Source organism: Peromyscus leucopus, chromosome 1, assembly GCF_004664715.2.
Source record: "Peromyscus leucopus breed LL Stock chromosome 1, UCI_PerLeu_2.1, whole genome shotgun sequence".
NCBI classification, from domain to species: domain Eukaryota; kingdom Metazoa; phylum Chordata; class Mammalia; order Rodentia; family Cricetidae; genus Peromyscus; species Peromyscus leucopus.
Window position 1 is genome coordinate 74,053,629 of NC_051063.1, and position 18,619 is coordinate 74,072,247.

The following is an 18,619-nucleotide window of genomic DNA, read 5'->3' on the forward strand; positions in this document are numbered from 1 at the left end:
CCTGAGCAAGGTCCATCTGTCCCACAGCATCATGGGCATTTCTTTTTTAATTTTAAAAATATTTTAAAAATTATGTGTATAGGTATGTGTCTGAGTGGTGCAATGTACAGGTGAATGCAGGTACCTGCAGAGGCGAGAGGTGTCGGAGCCTTTGGAGCTGGAATAATGGGGTTTTGAGTGCTGGGAACTGAACTTGGATCCTCTGCAAAAGCAGTGCATGCTCATAGCCACTGAGCCAGTGCTCCGGCCTCATCACACACAGCCTTATTGCTGTCCCTGTGGTGCTGAGACAGTAGCAGATGAAGGCACTGAAGGAGTTGCGGGTGCTGCCGAGAATGTAATTGAGAGGATTGACTTTGTGGTACATCTGTTAAGGTTTGGGAAGGAAACAGTGGTTTTTTATGCTATTGATTAGATTTTCACCCTTCTTTTAGAGTTTTTCTAATCTATTTTGGTACATGTGAAAAGTATATAAGAAATTAACAAACTATTTTTATAACTTTTAGAAGTGGGACGTATGTGTACAAGCCTGTCATGAATCAAACATGCTGTCCTCAGTATACAATAAGGTAAGGATCTATAATACAAAGATTGTGTGTATTCAAAGTAGAATCTTAGTCTTTTAAAATATTTCTACTTTAGTAAGATATTATAAGGGAAAGTAAAGTAAAAGAATTGTCTTTTCTACCTGCTGATTTGAAATCCACATACTGATAAGTAGATTCTAATATTGTTTAATTAGTCATTGTATAAAGATGTTATGAAAAAAATACTTTCTTTGTTAGCTAGTGGATACAAATTATTCTTTTTTTTTTTTTTTCGAGACAGGATTTCTCTGTGTAGCCCCAGCTGTCCTGGAACTAGCTCTATAAACCAGGCTGGCCTCAGGATTCCCTTGCCTCTGCCTCCTGAGTGCTGGAATTAAAGGTGTGTGCTACCACTGTCTGGCAGAGTCTAGTTTTTTTTTTTTTTTTTAAATGGAAAAAGTAATTTTTGCTTTGAAAGTGGTTGTCAGTTGCAGATAGCTTTTTGGTTAAGGGTGGGAGCTCACGTGCACTTTTCCTTCTCAGTGCTGGGACCCTGTCTTAGAAAGAGTTTCTGTTGCTGCAATGAAACACCATGACCAAAAGCAAAAGCAAGCTGGGGAGAGCAGGGTTTATTTGGTTTATACTTCCAGATATCAGTGGAGGAAGTCAGGACGGAAACTTAAGTATTAAATGCTAGAACCTGGTGTCAGGAGCTGACGCAGAGGCCATAGATGGGTGCTGATTACTGCCTTGCTCCCCATAGCTTGTCCAGCCTGCTTCCTTATAGAAACCAGGACCACCAGCCCAGGAATAGCATCACCCACAATAAGTTGGGACTTTTCCCATCAATCACTAATTAAGAAAATGCCCTACAGCTGCATCTTATGGAAGCATTTTTTCTTTTTTTTTTTTTTTTTTTTTTGGTTTTTTCGAGACAGGGTTTCTCTGTGTAGCTTTGCGCCTTTCCTGGAGCTCACTTGGTAGCCCAGGCTGGCCTCGAACTCACAGAGATCCACCTGGCTCTGCCTCCCAAGTGCTGGGATTAAAGGCGTGCGCCACCGCCCGGCCGGAAGCATTTTTTCTTAATTGAGGTTCCCTCCTTTCAGATAACTCTAGTTTGTGTCAACTTGACATGAAACTATCCAGCACAATTAACCCCTTGTCAACTTGACACACAAACACATTATTATTAAGCTACAACCTTTCTTTTCTTATTTATCCCCAAGATTACACATTAATAAAGACATCACAATATAAAACATTTTAGTAACTTAAGCCTCATGGTCTTACAAATTTAAACAATTTAAAAGTTGTGTCTTTAAAAATATTCAGTCTACTTTAAAATCTAAATTCTCTGTAAAAACCCAAAATATCTTTTTTAAAAAAAATTTAGTCTTTCAACTGTGGACTCTTGCATAATTAAAAAAATTAAGTCCATTCTTAAAGAGGGAAGAACCAGGGCACTGACTGTCACGAACAGAACGAAGCAAAATCAAACTCCAAAAGTGTAAATGACTCAATGTCCAACATGTGCGATTCACTCACAATCTTCCAGGCTCCTCTAAAGGGGCCTGGCTCACTTCTCCAGCTCTGTCTACTGCCGTGTACACAGTTTGTCTTCTAGGCTCTGGCTGGCTCCACTCCACCACTGCTGCTGTTCTTGGTGGTCATCCCATGGTACTGGCATCTCTAAAATGCTGGGTCTTCTGCTGCAGCTGATAGCTTCTTTTATGTTCTCTTCATGGTGCCAAGCCTCAAGTTATCCGCATGACCCCTTCAGTCCTGGGTCCTCAGCTGCCCTGAGGCTGCACCTTCACTCCTGGCCTCTCACAGTGCCAAGCCTCAGCTGTTCTCCACAACTCCTTTGGGCCTTCAAAACCAGTACTGCCTGGGTGATTCTAAACGCTACCAAGTTGGGCTGCCTCTGGAACACAGCTTGTGTGCTGACTCTGATGAAACTCTTTTCACCTCCGAGATGCTGTTCTCTTACTAATCACCACCAATATTTCGGCTCTAGCTGACCAGGATCAAGTACCCCAGCAAAGCAAAGGTTTCACCTTAGTAGTTCTGATATCTTTTTAATTAGAGCTGATTTCTTCAGCCTCAGCTAAGCAGAACCACAGAATTTTTTTTCTTTTTTTCTTTTTTTTTTTAATCTTCTCTCTCTCTTTTTCTGGAACTTGCTCTGTAGACAGACTGGCCTCAAACTCACAGATATCTGCCTGCCTCTGCCTATTGAGTGCTGGGATTAAAGGCGTGTGACAACCCCGACTGGCAAGAACCACAGAATCTTAATTTAAAATAACCAATGGCCCTGATAATCTTTAAACTTCCCTCTGAAACTTCACAAGCTAGACCTCCATCTTCTGCACTGCCCTCAACATTCTTATCTTCTAAGCTCCTACAAGACAGCTCACCAAGCACTGAACACTCAATGGCTTTTCTTGACCAAAGTTCCAAAGTCTTTCTGCAATTCTCTAAAACAACATGGTCAGGTCTGTCACAGTAATACCCCATAGACTCTGTGTGGCTTGAACCTGCTTTATCAGGGGTGGGGACAACAATGTATCCTACCTTTACGTATATTAATTTTCCCACTAAACCAATCTCTGACAAATCCCTTACTATATTTATTAGAAATCCTTTATCATCAAAATTCTATTTAAACTAACACTATTTTATAAAACCATTACTTCAGTTAAACAATACAGTTTAAGAGGAAATCATCTTCATAATAATCCACAGGTAAAAATGCCCAGTAGAATGGGATAGTTAGATGAAATAATCACACTTTGTTAAAGTCAGTCGCAATCCTCTCACACCCAATCACACCATGCCAGATACTGAGAAAAATGGCAGTAGCAAACATGTAAAGGCACAGCACTAGCAGGAGACAGTCTGGAGCTGAATGCCTCAGGGCCTTGCCTATCCGAGATGCATCCATCAGAGCCTTGCTTCCTGGTGGGCTGACTTCCTGAAGCTCAGGTGCTACCTGCTGTTCCTGTGACATGGCCACTAGCAGGGTCTCTGTCTTAGTTATTACAGATTGCAAGAGGAAGCCTCTCTGATGTTGTCTGAATGAGACACTGATTTATGGGCATAGCAGAATGTTGTTAAGAGTCAGTTTATGGATATATGTCCTTTTAGCAGACCAAAATTATTTGATTTTCCTCTAGCCACATGGCCACATGAGCAGTGTCAGGCATTTCATCTCATGGAGTGGGTCTTCTATCCAATCAGAGTGCTTGGTTACTTCCACAGTGTTTGTGCCACAGTTTCACCAGCATAGCTTGCAGGCAGGTCACTGTTGTAGGCCATAGGGTTTGTAGCTGGATTGATGATTACCATTCTCCTCTGGTAGCATACATTGCACCTTCCAGAACTATGAACACGAGTTAGTAAGTGTGAAGGCTCTAGTTAGGCTCCAGCTCAACTTCTTTGTGTTCAGTGAGATATGTTAGTGTTGTCTTTGGCAACAGGGCTTTGTGGAGAGCGACAAATTGCCTTGGCAATAGCCTGGGATATTTGGGAGGCTTCCATGGAGCACATTTGGTCAATGACTGAACCGTATGTAACCTGTTCCCTGACTGGAGATGTCTCATTGGGGCATTGTCTCTTTCCCATTATTTGGTGATTCCATTTATATTTCTTTCGTATGTATATATTTCTGTCTGTCTGTCTGTCTGTCTGTCTCTCCCTCTCCCTCTCTCCCTCTCCCCCTCTCCCCCTCTCCGCCTCCCTCCCTCTCCCCCTTCCCCCCTCTCTACCTCCCTCCCTCCCTCCCTCTCCCCCTCTCCCTCTCTCTCTTTCTGTGAGAAGCTTCCAGAGTTGGAGGTTTCCATACGACCCCTCAAATGGCCTTTAGTGTTAGTTGTTCCCCCACAATCCCTCTCTTACACTTCTCATCCATCCTCCTCCCCATTTCCTCTTATTCAGTTTCCCCACTGTTTCTCCATGACTGTATATTCTAGTTCCCTTTTCTTGGGGGCCCTCTTCTTCCCTCCATAGTTCCTCTCTTGATTCCTAACCTCTGTGGTTATATGGATTATAGCATGCCTATTGAAGGCTTAAAAGCTAACCTTCATGTATAAGAGAAAACACACACAGGGTGTCTCTGTGAAACAGCTCTGGCTGTCCTGGAACTCACTCTGTAGACCAGGATGACCTCAAACTCAGAGATCCACCTGTTTCTGCCTCCCAAGGGCTGGAATTAAAGGTGTACCTGGCATACAACTTTTTGTTTGTTGGTTTGTTTGTTTTTGTTTTTCAAGACAGAGTTTCTCTGTGTAGTCCTGACTGTCCTGGACCGTTCTAGCCTTGAACTGAGAGATTCGCCTGCCTGTGCCTCCTGAGTGCTGTGATTGAAGGTGTGCATTACCACACCCGGTGGCATTCTTTTTGTTATTCTCTTGTCTGAAATGTATTCTTTGAAGTCTTTTATGTCCTCAGTGCTCTGATACTTTAAGTTTGGTCACATACCTGTTTTTACCCATCACATGCAGATATGAGAGGATATGAGAAGCCCTTTTCTGAGTTGCTTTCATTGTATCCTTCAGATTGGAAGCATTTGCTTGCAATCCTTTCTTAATAGTTTTTTTTTTTTTTTTCTCTGTAGTGCTTCTATTCACATCTTGCACCTTTCAGATTGGTTGTCTGTGGGAGTCCTCTTTCCCTCTTAGCCTGTGACCACCAGGTCGAGAGGAGAAAGAGGCAGAAGGGTTAACAGCTTTGTGCGAGACCCATGAGCACGGATGGAGGGAGGCCATCTTTACTCAACTTTGTTCCAGAGTATAAGGAATACATAGGGGACAACCCTAATTTTCAGTAAGTGGCACGCTGCTATCATGAGGCTTAGTAGGTGGCAAGTAGGTTCCTATAGCAGAGCTCCTAGCACAAGTCTTAGAGGGATCTGTGCCAAGGGTCAAGTTAAAGTTTAGAGACAGCTTTTAGATAAGGTCAGTCCTCTTGGCACAGGAGAGACACTCCAGATAAGGGCAGGTAGGGAGTAGGACGCCTTGCTGGGGAGGGAGGGAGTTTCGTATTGCTGGGCTTACAGAGAACTGCCAGGCTATGGCAGGCTTCAACCTCTAACCAGTCAGCAGTGTATGCCAACAGTTCTCTACTTTTTTCTTTTTAGTTTTTCATCTCTTTATTGGATCTTTGGGGACATTTTCTTTATTTTTTAAATTCTCCTACTTAAATTTTTTCCCATCAGACTTTACTACTGAAAACATTTTCCCCCCTTGGCTTCTCTCTCTCTCTTTCTCTTTCTCTCTCTCTCTCTCTTTCTCCCTCTCTCTTTTTTGGGGGGTACTGTTATATTTCTAACAATTTTAGAAAAATAAGAGATTTCTCTAAGAAAGTTTCAAGTTTTTCTTCTTGTATAGCCTGTATTGTTTTTTCTGTTTGTTTGTCTTTGTAGTAGATACTTTGCTCAAGTGTCTGGTGACCCCAGCTTTTCAGTGTCCCAGTAGAAGTTGCTTGCATCTGAAGAATGGGTCATTTTTTTCTATACGTTTTAGGTAAATTGCTTTGGGTTGGCTGTTGTGTTGGAGATTCTGTGAAGTGAGTATTTTTGGGTCTGATCACTTGTTGGAGAGAAAGTGTACAATGCTGATGGTCAAGGGTTAGATGGAGCTGTCAGCATTCACTGTGTAGACTTCTTTCTGCTCCTGCTTTAAGTGTATGTGACACACAGAAGGCCCTGTCTTTGCTCTTCCCTGAAAGCTGAATTGTGTAAACAGTCAACTATGTGGAGTTGAGAGGAGGTCATGGGACTGTCTTGAAAACAGATTTTGAAGGTGTCTTTGTTGGTTGAGCAGCGGCCATGCCAACGGAGGAGTGCTGGATGTATCGGTGACGGAAGAGTCACAAGCCACGGTTACCTTTCTAGAGCTTTATTGGGAGACAGAGGGAGAGGAGGGAGGGAGAAAGAAAGACCTCACGGAGGAGGGAGAATATGGAAGGAGAGGTGATACGGAAAAGAGAGAGCACAGAGAGGGCACGCCCGCTTTTTAGGCTGGGATGGCATCGCAGAATAGTGATGTAATTAAGGACATAATCCTTACATCCCAGACTTTCGCTTATTATAAAAAAACCAGATAGATGGGAATAGGGACGTGGTTTCTCTCAAAGACTGCTTCCAGCTGACTGTTGGATGTTGGTTGGCTCTTGGGGGAGTCTTCTGAGGTAGACAGGCGTTATGGGATACTGTCTGCCATCGTTTGCTCTGCAGACATGTATCCCTCTTGGCTGTGGCTGGGAACCTTCTGTCTGACAAGATGCTGGTGACATAGAAAAAAGCTTAGAGAGAAAAGAATTATTATTATTTTATGTTGGTAGATTCAGTCTGTCCAGATGGATTTTGAAACATGTTAAACTTTATCAGAGACAGATTATTTTAAAGTACCTGTTTCCTTTACTAGTTCAGCATCCAGGAGACAGGTGATCAGTTGTTAAAAGCATCTCACAGTAATAGATGTTTATATTAAAGTCTTTTTTATAGTGCCCATATGCTTTTGGGTCTGGGAGTGCAAATACCTTTTAGCTGTTACAGTTTCTTATTTGATGACTCCGGTTCTGTGGTGGTCCTGTATCATTGACTGAACAGTGAGTTAGAACAGGGAACTGGGAAGAGAAAAGCTTGTGGTGCATGAGAACTTATTTTTTTGGAATTAGGGACAAGGCAAAGATCAGGGCCCTGTCTGTGTGCACATGAGAAACACAGGCAGTGGATCTGGAGTGAGGCAATGAGCTCTTATCTTAGCTGGAAATCTTTTTTTCATTAAGTAACTCTGAAAGTGCAATTAAATCTGGTGAGGTAGGTAAGGCTGTCCTCTGTACCCGACAATAAAGGGAAGGTGGCATCCCAAAACTCCCAGGACCAAGTCAGTGGCTCTGGTGTCCAAAAGGACAGAAACGGATCACTTCCCTGCTGTGTTCTGGGTTCCCTGCCATGTCTGTAGCCAAGCCTAGGTCTGCTGGAGGTCCTAGCTTGATGTACCCATGCATTTTGGTGCCTGGGGGCAGTCAGCTGACTCTGTCTTTCTAGGTGGCACTTTTAACAAGGCTGTTGATGGCCTGGCAGGGCATTCACTAGCCCGTGGCCTTTTTCCTCACTTAAAACAGGGACCCAACAGCTTTTGGGAGTCAGTGAGTGCCAGCACTTGGCAATTTTGTTTTCAGATTTTTATCTCTTCTCTGGTACACCTTAAATTGCCTATGGGGTCAGGAGCCTTGCTCTCCAGATGTTTAAGTTTTAGTTGGGGAGGTCTGGGGAACAAGAGACGGATTTTATTCTGTATCCTGAATTTTTTTTCCCTGATGATTGATGGCTTAAGGACAGCATTTGGAAGATCTACCAGGAGGCAGACTATAAATTGATCCTTTTGGAAGACTTGCCTGAGGCTATAAGCTGATTTTTGGCCTAAGAGCCATCTTGACTACTGTAAACTTATTTGTATGGAACTTAGCTGCTATCAGACCCAGCTGTGCTTCTCAAGGCGTTTGAGAATGGGTGGAGTTAAGGTGAGTTAGGGTGAAAATAGGAGCCAGTCAAGCCCTCCAGTTTGAGCCTGCCCACTGCCAGTGGGAGTCAGACAGAAAAGGTTGCATGTGGCAGAGGCAGAAATGGGGAGGGAGAAGGGTTTAGAGCTTTAACAGAAAGCTTGGGGATAAAGTAACTCTCTTATTTGCCCGTTTGCTGGCAGAAGTTCCCGTGATGATGTTATGTGGCCAGATTTACCGGTACCCGCCCCTTTGTTTTATGGCTTTTGCCCATTTGCTGGTAGAAGTTCCTGCGACACTGTTATGTGGCCAGAATTATCGGCACCTGCTCCTATCTGCCAATGTCAGTGGTAAATGTATCCGCCCCTTTACCCCATGGCTGTAGCCGAGAGAAAAATAAAAAATTAAAATAACAAACCAGGATCAGACTCCAATCTCAGGCATCCTCAAGGAGTGGAGAGAAATCTATGAACCAGCTCAAGTTACCCATTCTCTTCATCAAGGGATGGGAAGGGCTGTGTCTGCTGTAGTTGGTCCACGGTGGACCTGAGACAGCATTTATTCCCTCGTCAGGAACGAAAATGTGCCTGCCTTGTCAGTACAGCCCGAGGACAACCCCCGGGGTGTCCGTCGCAAGGAACATAGCTCAGACTACAGCCGTGAGAACGGCGGACTCACTCACTGTGGGGAAGAATCATGGTGGTAGCAGTAGTGGTAGCTGTGTGGGGGTCCAGCGGTGGCAAGGGACACGCTTGCGGTCTCGCAGTCTCGCTGGATGGGGGAGGAGGCGGCAAGTGGCAGTGGTCACAGCAGGTCCTCGGTGGTCTGAGTCTGAACGGCACTAAATTTTGGTTACTTGGCAGCGCTCATGGCTGGCCGCCACCCGAGGCAGCCAAGCCGACGGAGGAGAGAGTGCTGTTTGTATCGGTGACGGAAGAGTCACAAGCCATGGTTACCTTTCTAGAGCTTTATTGGGAGACAGAGGGAGAGGGAGAGAAAGAGAGAAAGACTGTGTGGAGGAGGAAGAATACGGAAGGAGAGGCGATACAGAAAAGAGAGGGCACAGAGGGCATGCCCGCTTTTTAGGCTAGTGACGTAATTAGGACATAATCCTTACAGTCTTCATAGTTTTAGATTCAGCTTCACTTACACTTTCAGGTCACATGTCAATAATACCTAGATTGTTAGGGATAATATAGAGCAGTGGTCTCAGACTTCCTAATGCTGTGACCCTTTAATATAGTTTCTTAAGTTGTGGTGACCCCCCAGCCATAAAATTATTTTCATTGATACTTTATAACTATAATTTTGCTCCTGCTTTTTTGTTTATTTGTTTGTTTTTCAAGACATGGTTTCTCTGTGTAGTTTTGGTACCTGTCCTGGATCTCGCTCTGTAGACCAGGCTGGCCTTGAACTCACAGAGATCCATATGGCTATGGCTCTGTCTCCCGAGTGCTGGGACTAAAGGCGTGTGCCACTGTAGCTGGAGAGCTTTTCTCTCCGGGTCCCACCAAGTCCCTCCAGTCCTGGACCCCACTTATAAAAGCCCACACAGACGCTTACATTATTTAAACTGCTTGGCCATTAGCTCAGGCCTATCATTATCAAGCTCTTACTCTTATATTTAGCCCATTTCTATTAATCTATACTTTGCCACGTAGCTCATGGCTTACTGGTATCTTACATCTTGCTTGTCCTGGCGGTGGTTCCAGGCAGTTTCTTTCTCTGTCTTCCTGTTCCCTCAATTCTCTCTGTTAGTCCTGTCTATACTTCCTGTCTGGCTACCGGCCAATCAGTGTTTATTTATACAGAGCGATATCCACAGCATGCCATTGCTGCCCAGCTTGCTCCTGTTTGATAAACATTTGAATCCCTGGTAATGGGATTCTCTGCCAATGCAATAAGCCAAATCAAGCTGAATTGATAAGACCAGGTTAAATCTGAGCAAAGCACTCCCCGGTGATCTCTAGGGAAGGAAGGAAGAGAAATCACATGGCAGGTTATGGACTGGAGCTTAAATAACTTGTAGGCGAGGTCTTGATCAGCTCTGGGGGAGGAGCTGCCACTTGGGCTTTCTGAGGAGCAGGGTTTGGAGGGGGGCGGGGCTGAGGTGGAACTTCCAATGGAACACTGTTATGAATCAATTTTGGTTACTCAAGTCAGTTACTACTTACATATATGTTTCTCACCTTCCAGTATTTCTTTCCTTCTCTTTTTTTCTCTGGTTTATATGTTTTTCTCCTCTTTTTTGTCTTCTTTCTTTCTTTTTTTTTTAAAAAAAATCTCTTTACTGTAGTTACAGTGAGTTTTGGAGTAGGATTAGAGGCTGCTTTAAATCACATCTTTTACAAAAATCTTCAGGCATGAAATTTGCTGCAATCTACAGTGCACTATCCTAAACTGACTTTATTAAAAGCTTTAAAAATATTTGCTTGCTTTTCTAGGTGTCATCCTTTACAGTTTCAGCCATCAAAATCTCACAAGAAAGTTTTGAAAAAAATGCTGAAATTTCTGGCTAAAGGGGAGATTTCGAAAGACAATTGTGAGGGTAAGAAGAGATCTGGTCTGGAAACTATTTACTCGAAACTAATGTGTCTCTCCAAGGCTCCCACTCTGACATGTCTGACTCTGGTCAGGTAGGGGAAGGAGTCGGTTGGAACATAATCCTATACTAATATCACAAGCTGTGACACTAGTGACACTGCCATTTGGAGGCTCCAAATGTAGGAAGTATATACTAGGAGAGTCGGCCTTTGCGAGAAAACTGAGGGTCACTGTGAAGATGCGGTTTTTTTGAATTGAAATATTTGTTATTCGGATGCTTTGACAACCCATCTGACTTGCTTCTACTGATGTCCTTGTGATGTAAATAGAGGAGCTGATTGATTGTATACAGAATTAAACAGTTCCTTTGCTGAATAAGGACCAGGGGGAGCGATGACTCAGCAGATCAAAGTGCTAGTTGTACTGCTTGATTTGGATCCCTGGAATCCAGGTAAAAGGCAAGAGGAAGTGTCCTACCCCTGTAATCTCAGCATGCCTAGTGGAGATGGAAGCTGGAGATGAGAGAATTGCCCCAAGCTTGCAGGCCAGGACACAGGCCTGGGGTCCACAGCACAGTGGAAGAAAAAAAATGAGACGCTCCTTTATAATCAAAGTAGAAGGCAGTGACTGACTTCTAAAGATTATCCTCTGTCCTCCACACAGAGCCTGCATGACACACATATACATGCATACATGCACACACGCATGCACATACACATACACACAAATGCTTTTTTTAACTAAATAGTATTTTATGGAATTGTCTCTTAGTTATCTGATCAATTTTAAATTATCAATGGCTTCCCTATACGTAAAAGATTATAAGTACCATTTAATTCATTTTACTTTTCAGTGTTTTAACTTTTAAACCTTCGAAGTTTTCCTATAAGTAATTCCTAATACGGGGATGTAAGACGTGGTAGTGTAATTCTCTGAGCTCTTTCTCACTGCTGCCATAGGAAGCGCCTAATTCTGGGAACCCCCTATCCTCCCCTAGCTTATTCATTCATTCCACAAGTAGGTTTTGAATGCCTGTGGGTGTCACGGTCACTGTCTTAAGTGCTCGAGAGATAATGGTTGGTTTTGGCCCAGCAGGTAAGTTCTTCAGCTTTGTGCACTGTCCTGAATAGATAACTTGGAGTAGGGTTGGCTTAGCTGGGGTCAACAAAGAGGCCAGAAGGCTTGGTTTTAGAGGTTAAGTGCTATTTAGAGCCTTGGAAATAGTTCTGGTGTAGCTCTGATGGAATATTATATGTACATCATTGTATGTTTTGAAAAAGAAAATGTTTTGAAATTTTTTTGGTGTCTAGAAATCACAGTCCATATTTAAATTAATGATTGCCTATGTTTTCATGTGGCCTGTACGTTTGGCTCTTTGTTTAACTTATCGGCTTCTCAATTGTGTCTCAAACTGCTATTGTAGGAGGTGACGTAGTCAACAGGCCAAGGGGAAAGGGTTGAAATCTTAGGTCACCATTTTCTTTAAGTAAGACAAAATTAGCTAGATCAGTTGGGTGGCCATCATTGTGAGCTTGAGCACAGCTGGCCCAGTACTGGAGGTCCATTCTCCTGCTGGAGTGACATGTCTCGGGTGTGGAAGCTCCCTTGCTTTGGAAGGCAGGAGAGTGGGTTTGGCAGATGCACTGCAGTAGCAGGGTTACTTACAGTTACATTAATCTCTAATGTGTCAAGTAATATAGCCGATGATGGGCTTTCATTGTTTCCTCATTTGTAGATGAGCCCATGGATTCTACAATGGAGGATGCTGTTGCTGGTGACTTTGCATTAATAAACAAGTTGGATATAAAGTGTGATCTTAAAACACTCAGCAGTGATCTCAAAGGAAGCATAGAGAGTGAAGAGAAGAAGAAAGAAAAAAGTTTAAAGAAAGAAGGATCTAAAGAATTAATTCATCCACAAGCTATAGAGGAGAAGTTGGGCTCTGGTGAACCATCGCATTCAATCAAAGTTCATATTGGTCCTAAGCCAGGTAGTGTATATTTTGTATCAGTTGATAGTTTTACCTAGAGACTGATTAGATTTTCTTGTGTTGTTTGGGGGGAGGGGGCTTGGGCAGGGATTTTGTTTGTTTGTTTGTTTTCATTTCTCAATATAGTGTTTCTCTGTGTAGCCCTAGCTGTCCTGGAACTTGCTCTGTAGGCCAGGCTGTCCTTGAACTCAGAGAACAGCCTGCCTCTGCCTCTCAAATGCTGGGATTAAAGGCATGCTCCACCACACCTGCTTTGGGGAAAATTTTTAATCAGATTAGTTAATTGTTTATTGGAGGACAAGTAAGGTTACTTCAGGGGTGGTTGAGTGATTTTTCAGTAAATATATAATGTCTAGGATCCTCAGTTTTTATTAGTGATAATAAGGCACATGGTGCCTAAATGAATTTAGTAATTGCTATTTGAATGGTGCATTGCTTATTTCCTGGTTGGGATTTTCCATGAAGAAACTCTCATCTATTTATTTCATAAAATTTCAAAGGCAGTATAAATTCTTGATTCTTTTAATTACCATTTTTCATAATAATATGTAACAATGACCAGTTAGACTTCTTTGATATCATGAACTCATGAGTTGAAACATTTTCTTTGTTGCCTTCTGCTTTGCTTACAACAGCTCTTAAAGCTTGTTTTTACATCCTTGTAGTCTGACAGCTTCCTTACTCTCTGATACAATGCTCCTGGGTCATCTTGTACCCACCCTTCATCAGGTTGCACAGCTGGAGATCATAAACTAGACTAGAAGTCTGTATTATTACACTTAGCTTAGTCTAGGTTTTTTCAGTGAATAGTATTAGGAATCATGATTTCATAGTGATGAGTCTTTGTAAATTTGTGACTGGAGTGTTCTGCATTTTACTACTTATTTTCGTTTCGGTTTTACAATTGTGTCTTCTTTCTTCCACACTTAGAAACTTTGGTTCCTAAGGCTATTGTTAGATTGGAATATCACATTACTACTTATTTGTTTATCCCATAGTATAGCGGTTTTAGAGTATTAATAACTACCTCAGGGATGGTGAGATGGCTCCATTGATAAAGGTTTTGGATACCTAGGGTCTAATTTAAAAAGCCAAGCATGGCTGAGTATGCCTGTAATACTTGGAGGAGGCAGAGACACACAGATTGCTAGGGCTTGCTGGTCAGCTAGTTTTGTTGAGTCAGTGAGCAGGTTCAGTGAGAGGTGCTATATCAAAAATGAGATGGAAAGCTTGTTGTGGTGGTGTTCATCTTTAATCCCAGTACCTGGGAGGTAGAGGTGGGTAGAGCTCTGAGTTCAAGGCCAGTCTGGTCTACATAGAGAGTTCCAGGTTAGTTAGGGCTACATAGTGACACCCTATCTCAGCAATTAACAAAAGGAAAAATGTGATGGTGAGCAACTGAAGAAAACACCTAACATTGACTCCTGGCTTCTGGGTGTGCATGCATACACGGACACACAAACATGAATACACAGCTTCCATGACTAAGACTACTGAAACATTAAAACTACCTTCTTTTACTGTTTTCCCACCTCCCTCAGTATATTTCTTATTAAAAATTTGAATTAAGAAATTAAGAATCTTAAAGGCATGAGTTTGAGGCCAGCCTGGTCCACAGAATGAGATCCAGGACAGGTGCCAAAACTACACAGAGAAACCCTGTCTTTTTTTGGTTTTTCAAGACAGGGTTTCTCTGTGTAGCTTTGAGCCTTTCCTGGAACTCACTTTGTAGACCAGGCTGGCCTCGAACTCACAGAGATCCACCTGCCTCTGCCTTCCAAGTGCTGGGATTAAAAGTGTGCACCACCACCCGCCCGGCTTAAAAAAAAAGAATCTTAAAGGCTAGGAATCTGTGGAACCTGAAGTTTGTTTGTTTGTTTAGCAATGGCTGCAGGTATATTCTCTTGGAATTCATAGAACTTATGCAGATTTGCTCTGCTATTCACATCATTTGAAGTAATGTGTAATGCCTAAGGTGCTGAATCTCTGGGCATGTGGTTAGTGTGGTGTACTGATTTTACATTGATGGTCTGTTTCCATTTGTTGATCTAGAACAGCAGTTCTCAACAGTGGGCCAAGCCTCCTCTGGGGTTGAACAAAGGATCACCAAAGATCATTGGAAAACACAGATAGTGATATTAAGATTCATAATAGCAAAATTACCGTTTTGAAGTAGCAATGAAAATAATTTTATGGTTGGAGAGCACCACACCATGAGGAACTTTTATGAAAGGGTCGTAGTAATAAGAAAGTTAAGAACCACTGATTTAGAAGATCTGTGTACTCTAACTGAGCTGAAACCCTGACTTCTTATTTATTGTATGTCATGATCTGGCAGTATAAAAGAGTAGAGAGAAACAATCATGATGATTTCTTAGTCCTGTGAATGGATTAGTGTGAAGATGTCATAGATGGTCATTCATAATAAAACAAAGCAAAAACCCTAAAAATTGGTTTTCAGCTTATAACCCTTTCCCTGTTTTCTATTCTTTGAGGATTTTTTACACTGCATTTTGATCATGTTCACCTCTCCCCTCCTTCCAGATTTATGCCTCCTTCCCAGCTCACTCAACTGTCCCTCCCCCCTTTTTAAACCCACCAAGTCCAATTTGTGCTGTGTATATATTCTTGGATATGTGGCTTTCACTGCAGGGTGATCAACCCAACAGGTCTACATACCTTAACAGTGACTTTCCCTCTCCCAGCAGCTATCAATTGCTCCTTAGCTTAGGATGGGACTTTGTGTCCACCTCCCTTCTCTATGCTGGGAATTCTTGTCTGGCCTTAGCTTGCGTAGGTCATGCACATGCTGTCTCATCTGCTGTGAATTCGTGTGTATAATTGCCCCACTGTGCCACTGGCTATTATAATGTGTAGCCGGAAGTTTTCCTGTGTCTTGCAGCTGCTTGGTCCCAAATAAACACACAGAGGCTTATATCAATTGCAGATTGTTTGGTCTGTGGCTCAGGCTTCTTGCTAGCTAGCTCTTTCATCTTAAATGAACCCATTTCTATTAATCTGTGTATTGCCATGTGACCATGGCGTTAACTGTTAGCTGGCATGTTGCTCCTTTGGTGGTGGGCTGGCATCTGCTCTGACTCCACCCTTCTTCATCTCCGTCTTCAGTTTGAATGTACCACCTAACCTTATTCTGCCTTGCCATTGGCCAAACAGCTTTATTTATCAACCAGTGAGAGCAACACATATTCACAGCATACAGAAAGACATCCCACAGCAATAGTGTTTCTATCCACTTCTTCCACAAGGATCTGTAGGCCTAAGGAGAAGATGGTGTGCTATAGACTTCTCCTTTAGGGCTGAGCGGTCCACTCTATATACCTTGACAGCTGTGGGTTCTCCCTCTTCCCTTTTTCAGACATGGTCTATTTGCAGCCTGGGAAACCAGAGGAGTTACATTTGAAGGTCACATTCTATTTCTTAAGTAAATGATAAGAAATAGAGTCATCCCAACAACTCACATGCAATAAATCTCAATATCTTAATTGGTGGGTTGTAACTTGCAGCTGCAAAGAAAGAACCAGTCATTGTTACCTATCTAGAGAGATAGTCTTATAAAGCATTTTTTTTTTTTTTTGGTTTTTCGAGACAGGGTTTCTCTGTGTAGCTTTGCGCCTTTCCTGGAGCTCACTTGGTAGCCCAGGCTGGCCTCGAACTCATAGAGATCCGCCTGCCTCTGCCTCCCGAGTGCTGGGATTAAAGGCGTGCGCCACCAACGCCCGGCTTCTTATAAAGCATTTTAAAGGAGTTCTAAAACTAAACTACTGAGGAGTCTAAGAAAAATAAGAAAATTAAGTACTACATTCTATACTTCTGGGTGTAATTAACATTTTAAACAAACATTTTGTGGTTAACAGTCAAAAATGCTGGGCTCTCCTGGACTGGGAGTTTACAGAGAGAGAAGTATCATAAATGGTTGAGACCCAGGATTACCTTAAATCTCTTAATATGAGCTCACTTGGCACTCTCCAAGGCACAGTGACATTAAAAGTGTTTTAAATCTTAAAATATATTTTTCTGTCCTGCATGTAACTTTAGGCCATTAAAAAAAGGAAACTTGCAACTCTTTTGCAGGGTTATGAAGTCAGATTATTCTCTGTAGCACTGGCCATTTGGAAAATCTTCCCCTGTGATATATCTGTACAAAAGCTGTCGTCTCTAGACCTCAGTTAATTGCTTCCTGTCACCCATGCAATTTCAGGACCCAAAATAAAAAAGTTAGTTGGCTGAACTTTGAGTCTTCAGGTTACATACTCGTATCAATAAACTAAGGTTAGGAATTTGTGCAGAGAGTTATTCCTTGTCCTAGGTTATCAGCCAGACCTAGCAAGAGAAACTGGCATAGCAATTAGTTTGCTTTGTACCTTTAATCTTGGTTCAACAAATCAGACAGCTGGCTATTATGTCCTTGTCAACTAGACTGTTTTCCTGGGAATACTTTATCTTAAAAACGATTAGCAAGACTCCTGGTCTAATCTAAAGCTACTTTCACCTAATAGTGTACAGCTATCTTGGCAGCTAGGGAAATTTAACTATTTTCCTTTGCCAACCTGAACTGTGATCTAAAACAGTTTCCAGTGAATTTATAATCCCTGACTTAAGCTAACATTATTGATATCAAATAGACAATGCAGTTTAAGGAGGAGTCATCTTTTAGACAATCCACAAATAGAAATCCCCAGATGGAGTGGCATGCATACTTGAGGAAAACACACTATAATACAGGCGGGGGGGGGGGGGGTTCCCCATAGCTGCTAGGGAAAAATTGCAATAGCACATGTGAAATTACAAACAGAACCAATGGATATTCTGGATTCTGTTGCCTCATGGCCATGCCTGAACGAGGTTTCCCATCAGAGTGTTTTTTCTCCTGGTGGGCTGACACCTTGAATATCAGTTGCCATCTGCTTATGTATGGCTATTGGCAATGGTCTGACTATATAGTTCTGGTCAGAACCCTCTTTGAAGATGGGGCTGGCCTAGAACATATCCACCACCTCAGCCTCCCAAGTGCTGGACTTAAAGGGGTGAACAACCACACCAGATAGTTTTAAAGAGCTGTCAGTTAATACATGATCTTTTAATTAGAACAAAATTCATTAACTGGAACTGTGAGCTCTAACTGGAGACATAAAAATGTTAAAATGAGCAAGGATTCTTCTTAATTAAAAGAAACAAACCCACCACCCACCAGTGTTTATTCTAGATTTAAAAAATGTCCCTAAAAATATGGGCCAGAGAGGCAGAAGTAGAAATGTGATGATTTCTACTTGCAGAAGCAGAAAAATGGATGGATGGATGGATGGATGGATAGCTGGATGGACAAATGAATTCCTTTCAATAATAGAACTGCCTTGAGAAGTTTGTATGACTACGTGCCTTCTTTGACTGCTCCTATCTCTAGAATTTTAATGATCCTGTGAAACTTCAATGTGTACTCTTTGGACTTAACTCTGTATAATCTATAAGACTTGAAAAAACATTTCTAGAGTCAAATGTCATTGGTCTAATATTTTGACATTCTTTTTAGGTAAAGGGGCTGATTTGAGTAAGCCTCCATGTCGAAAAGCAAAGGAAATGCGGAAAGAAAGGAAAAGGTTAAAACTCATGCAGCAAAATGCAGCTGGAGCCTTTGAGGGTTTCCAGGCTCAAGGTCAGCCAGCGTCTTTGCTACCGAAGGCTAAATCCAATCAGCCCAAGTCACTTGAAGATTTAATTTTTGAATCTTTACCAGAGAATGCATCACACAAGTTAGAGGTACTTGGAGGGTTTTTGTTTGTGTTTTGTTTTGTGTTGGGTATTTATTTTCTTTGAACTCATGCCTACAAGTTGCTATTTTACTATTTAGCATTTATTTTTCTATTTAAGAAAATTCTTTAAGAGCTTTTGAAAATATTTTAGGAAACTATTACTAAAATTGTTTTTAAAATTCAGTTGTAGCATGTTATTAAGCAGGGTACTATGGCTTTCTGTGTTACTTGATTGTAGTTAAGTAGTTTACAAAAACAAAAGTATTTAAAAATGAATTTAGAAT

General features: G+C 42.1%; 1 protein-coding gene across 9 annotated transcripts in view; it reads left to right on the plus strand.

The window, feature by feature from the left end:
* The window catches only part of Ate1 (arginyltransferase 1), a 135,672-nt gene that overhangs the window by 7,785 nt on the left and 109,268 nt on the right, over window positions 1-18,619 (plus strand). For all 9 annotated transcript variants that reach the window (XM_037209967.1, XM_028868163.2, XM_028868170.2 and 6 more), the window contains 4 exons: window positions 507-569; window positions 10,478-10,581; window positions 12,313-12,567; window positions 18,116-18,342. In XM_037209967.1, the coding sequence (XP_037065862.1) occupies window positions 507-569; window positions 10,478-10,581; window positions 12,313-12,567; window positions 18,116-18,342 (649 nt within the window). The remainder of the gene's footprint in view (window positions 1-506; window positions 570-10,477; window positions 10,582-12,312; window positions 12,568-18,115; window positions 18,343-18,619) is intronic.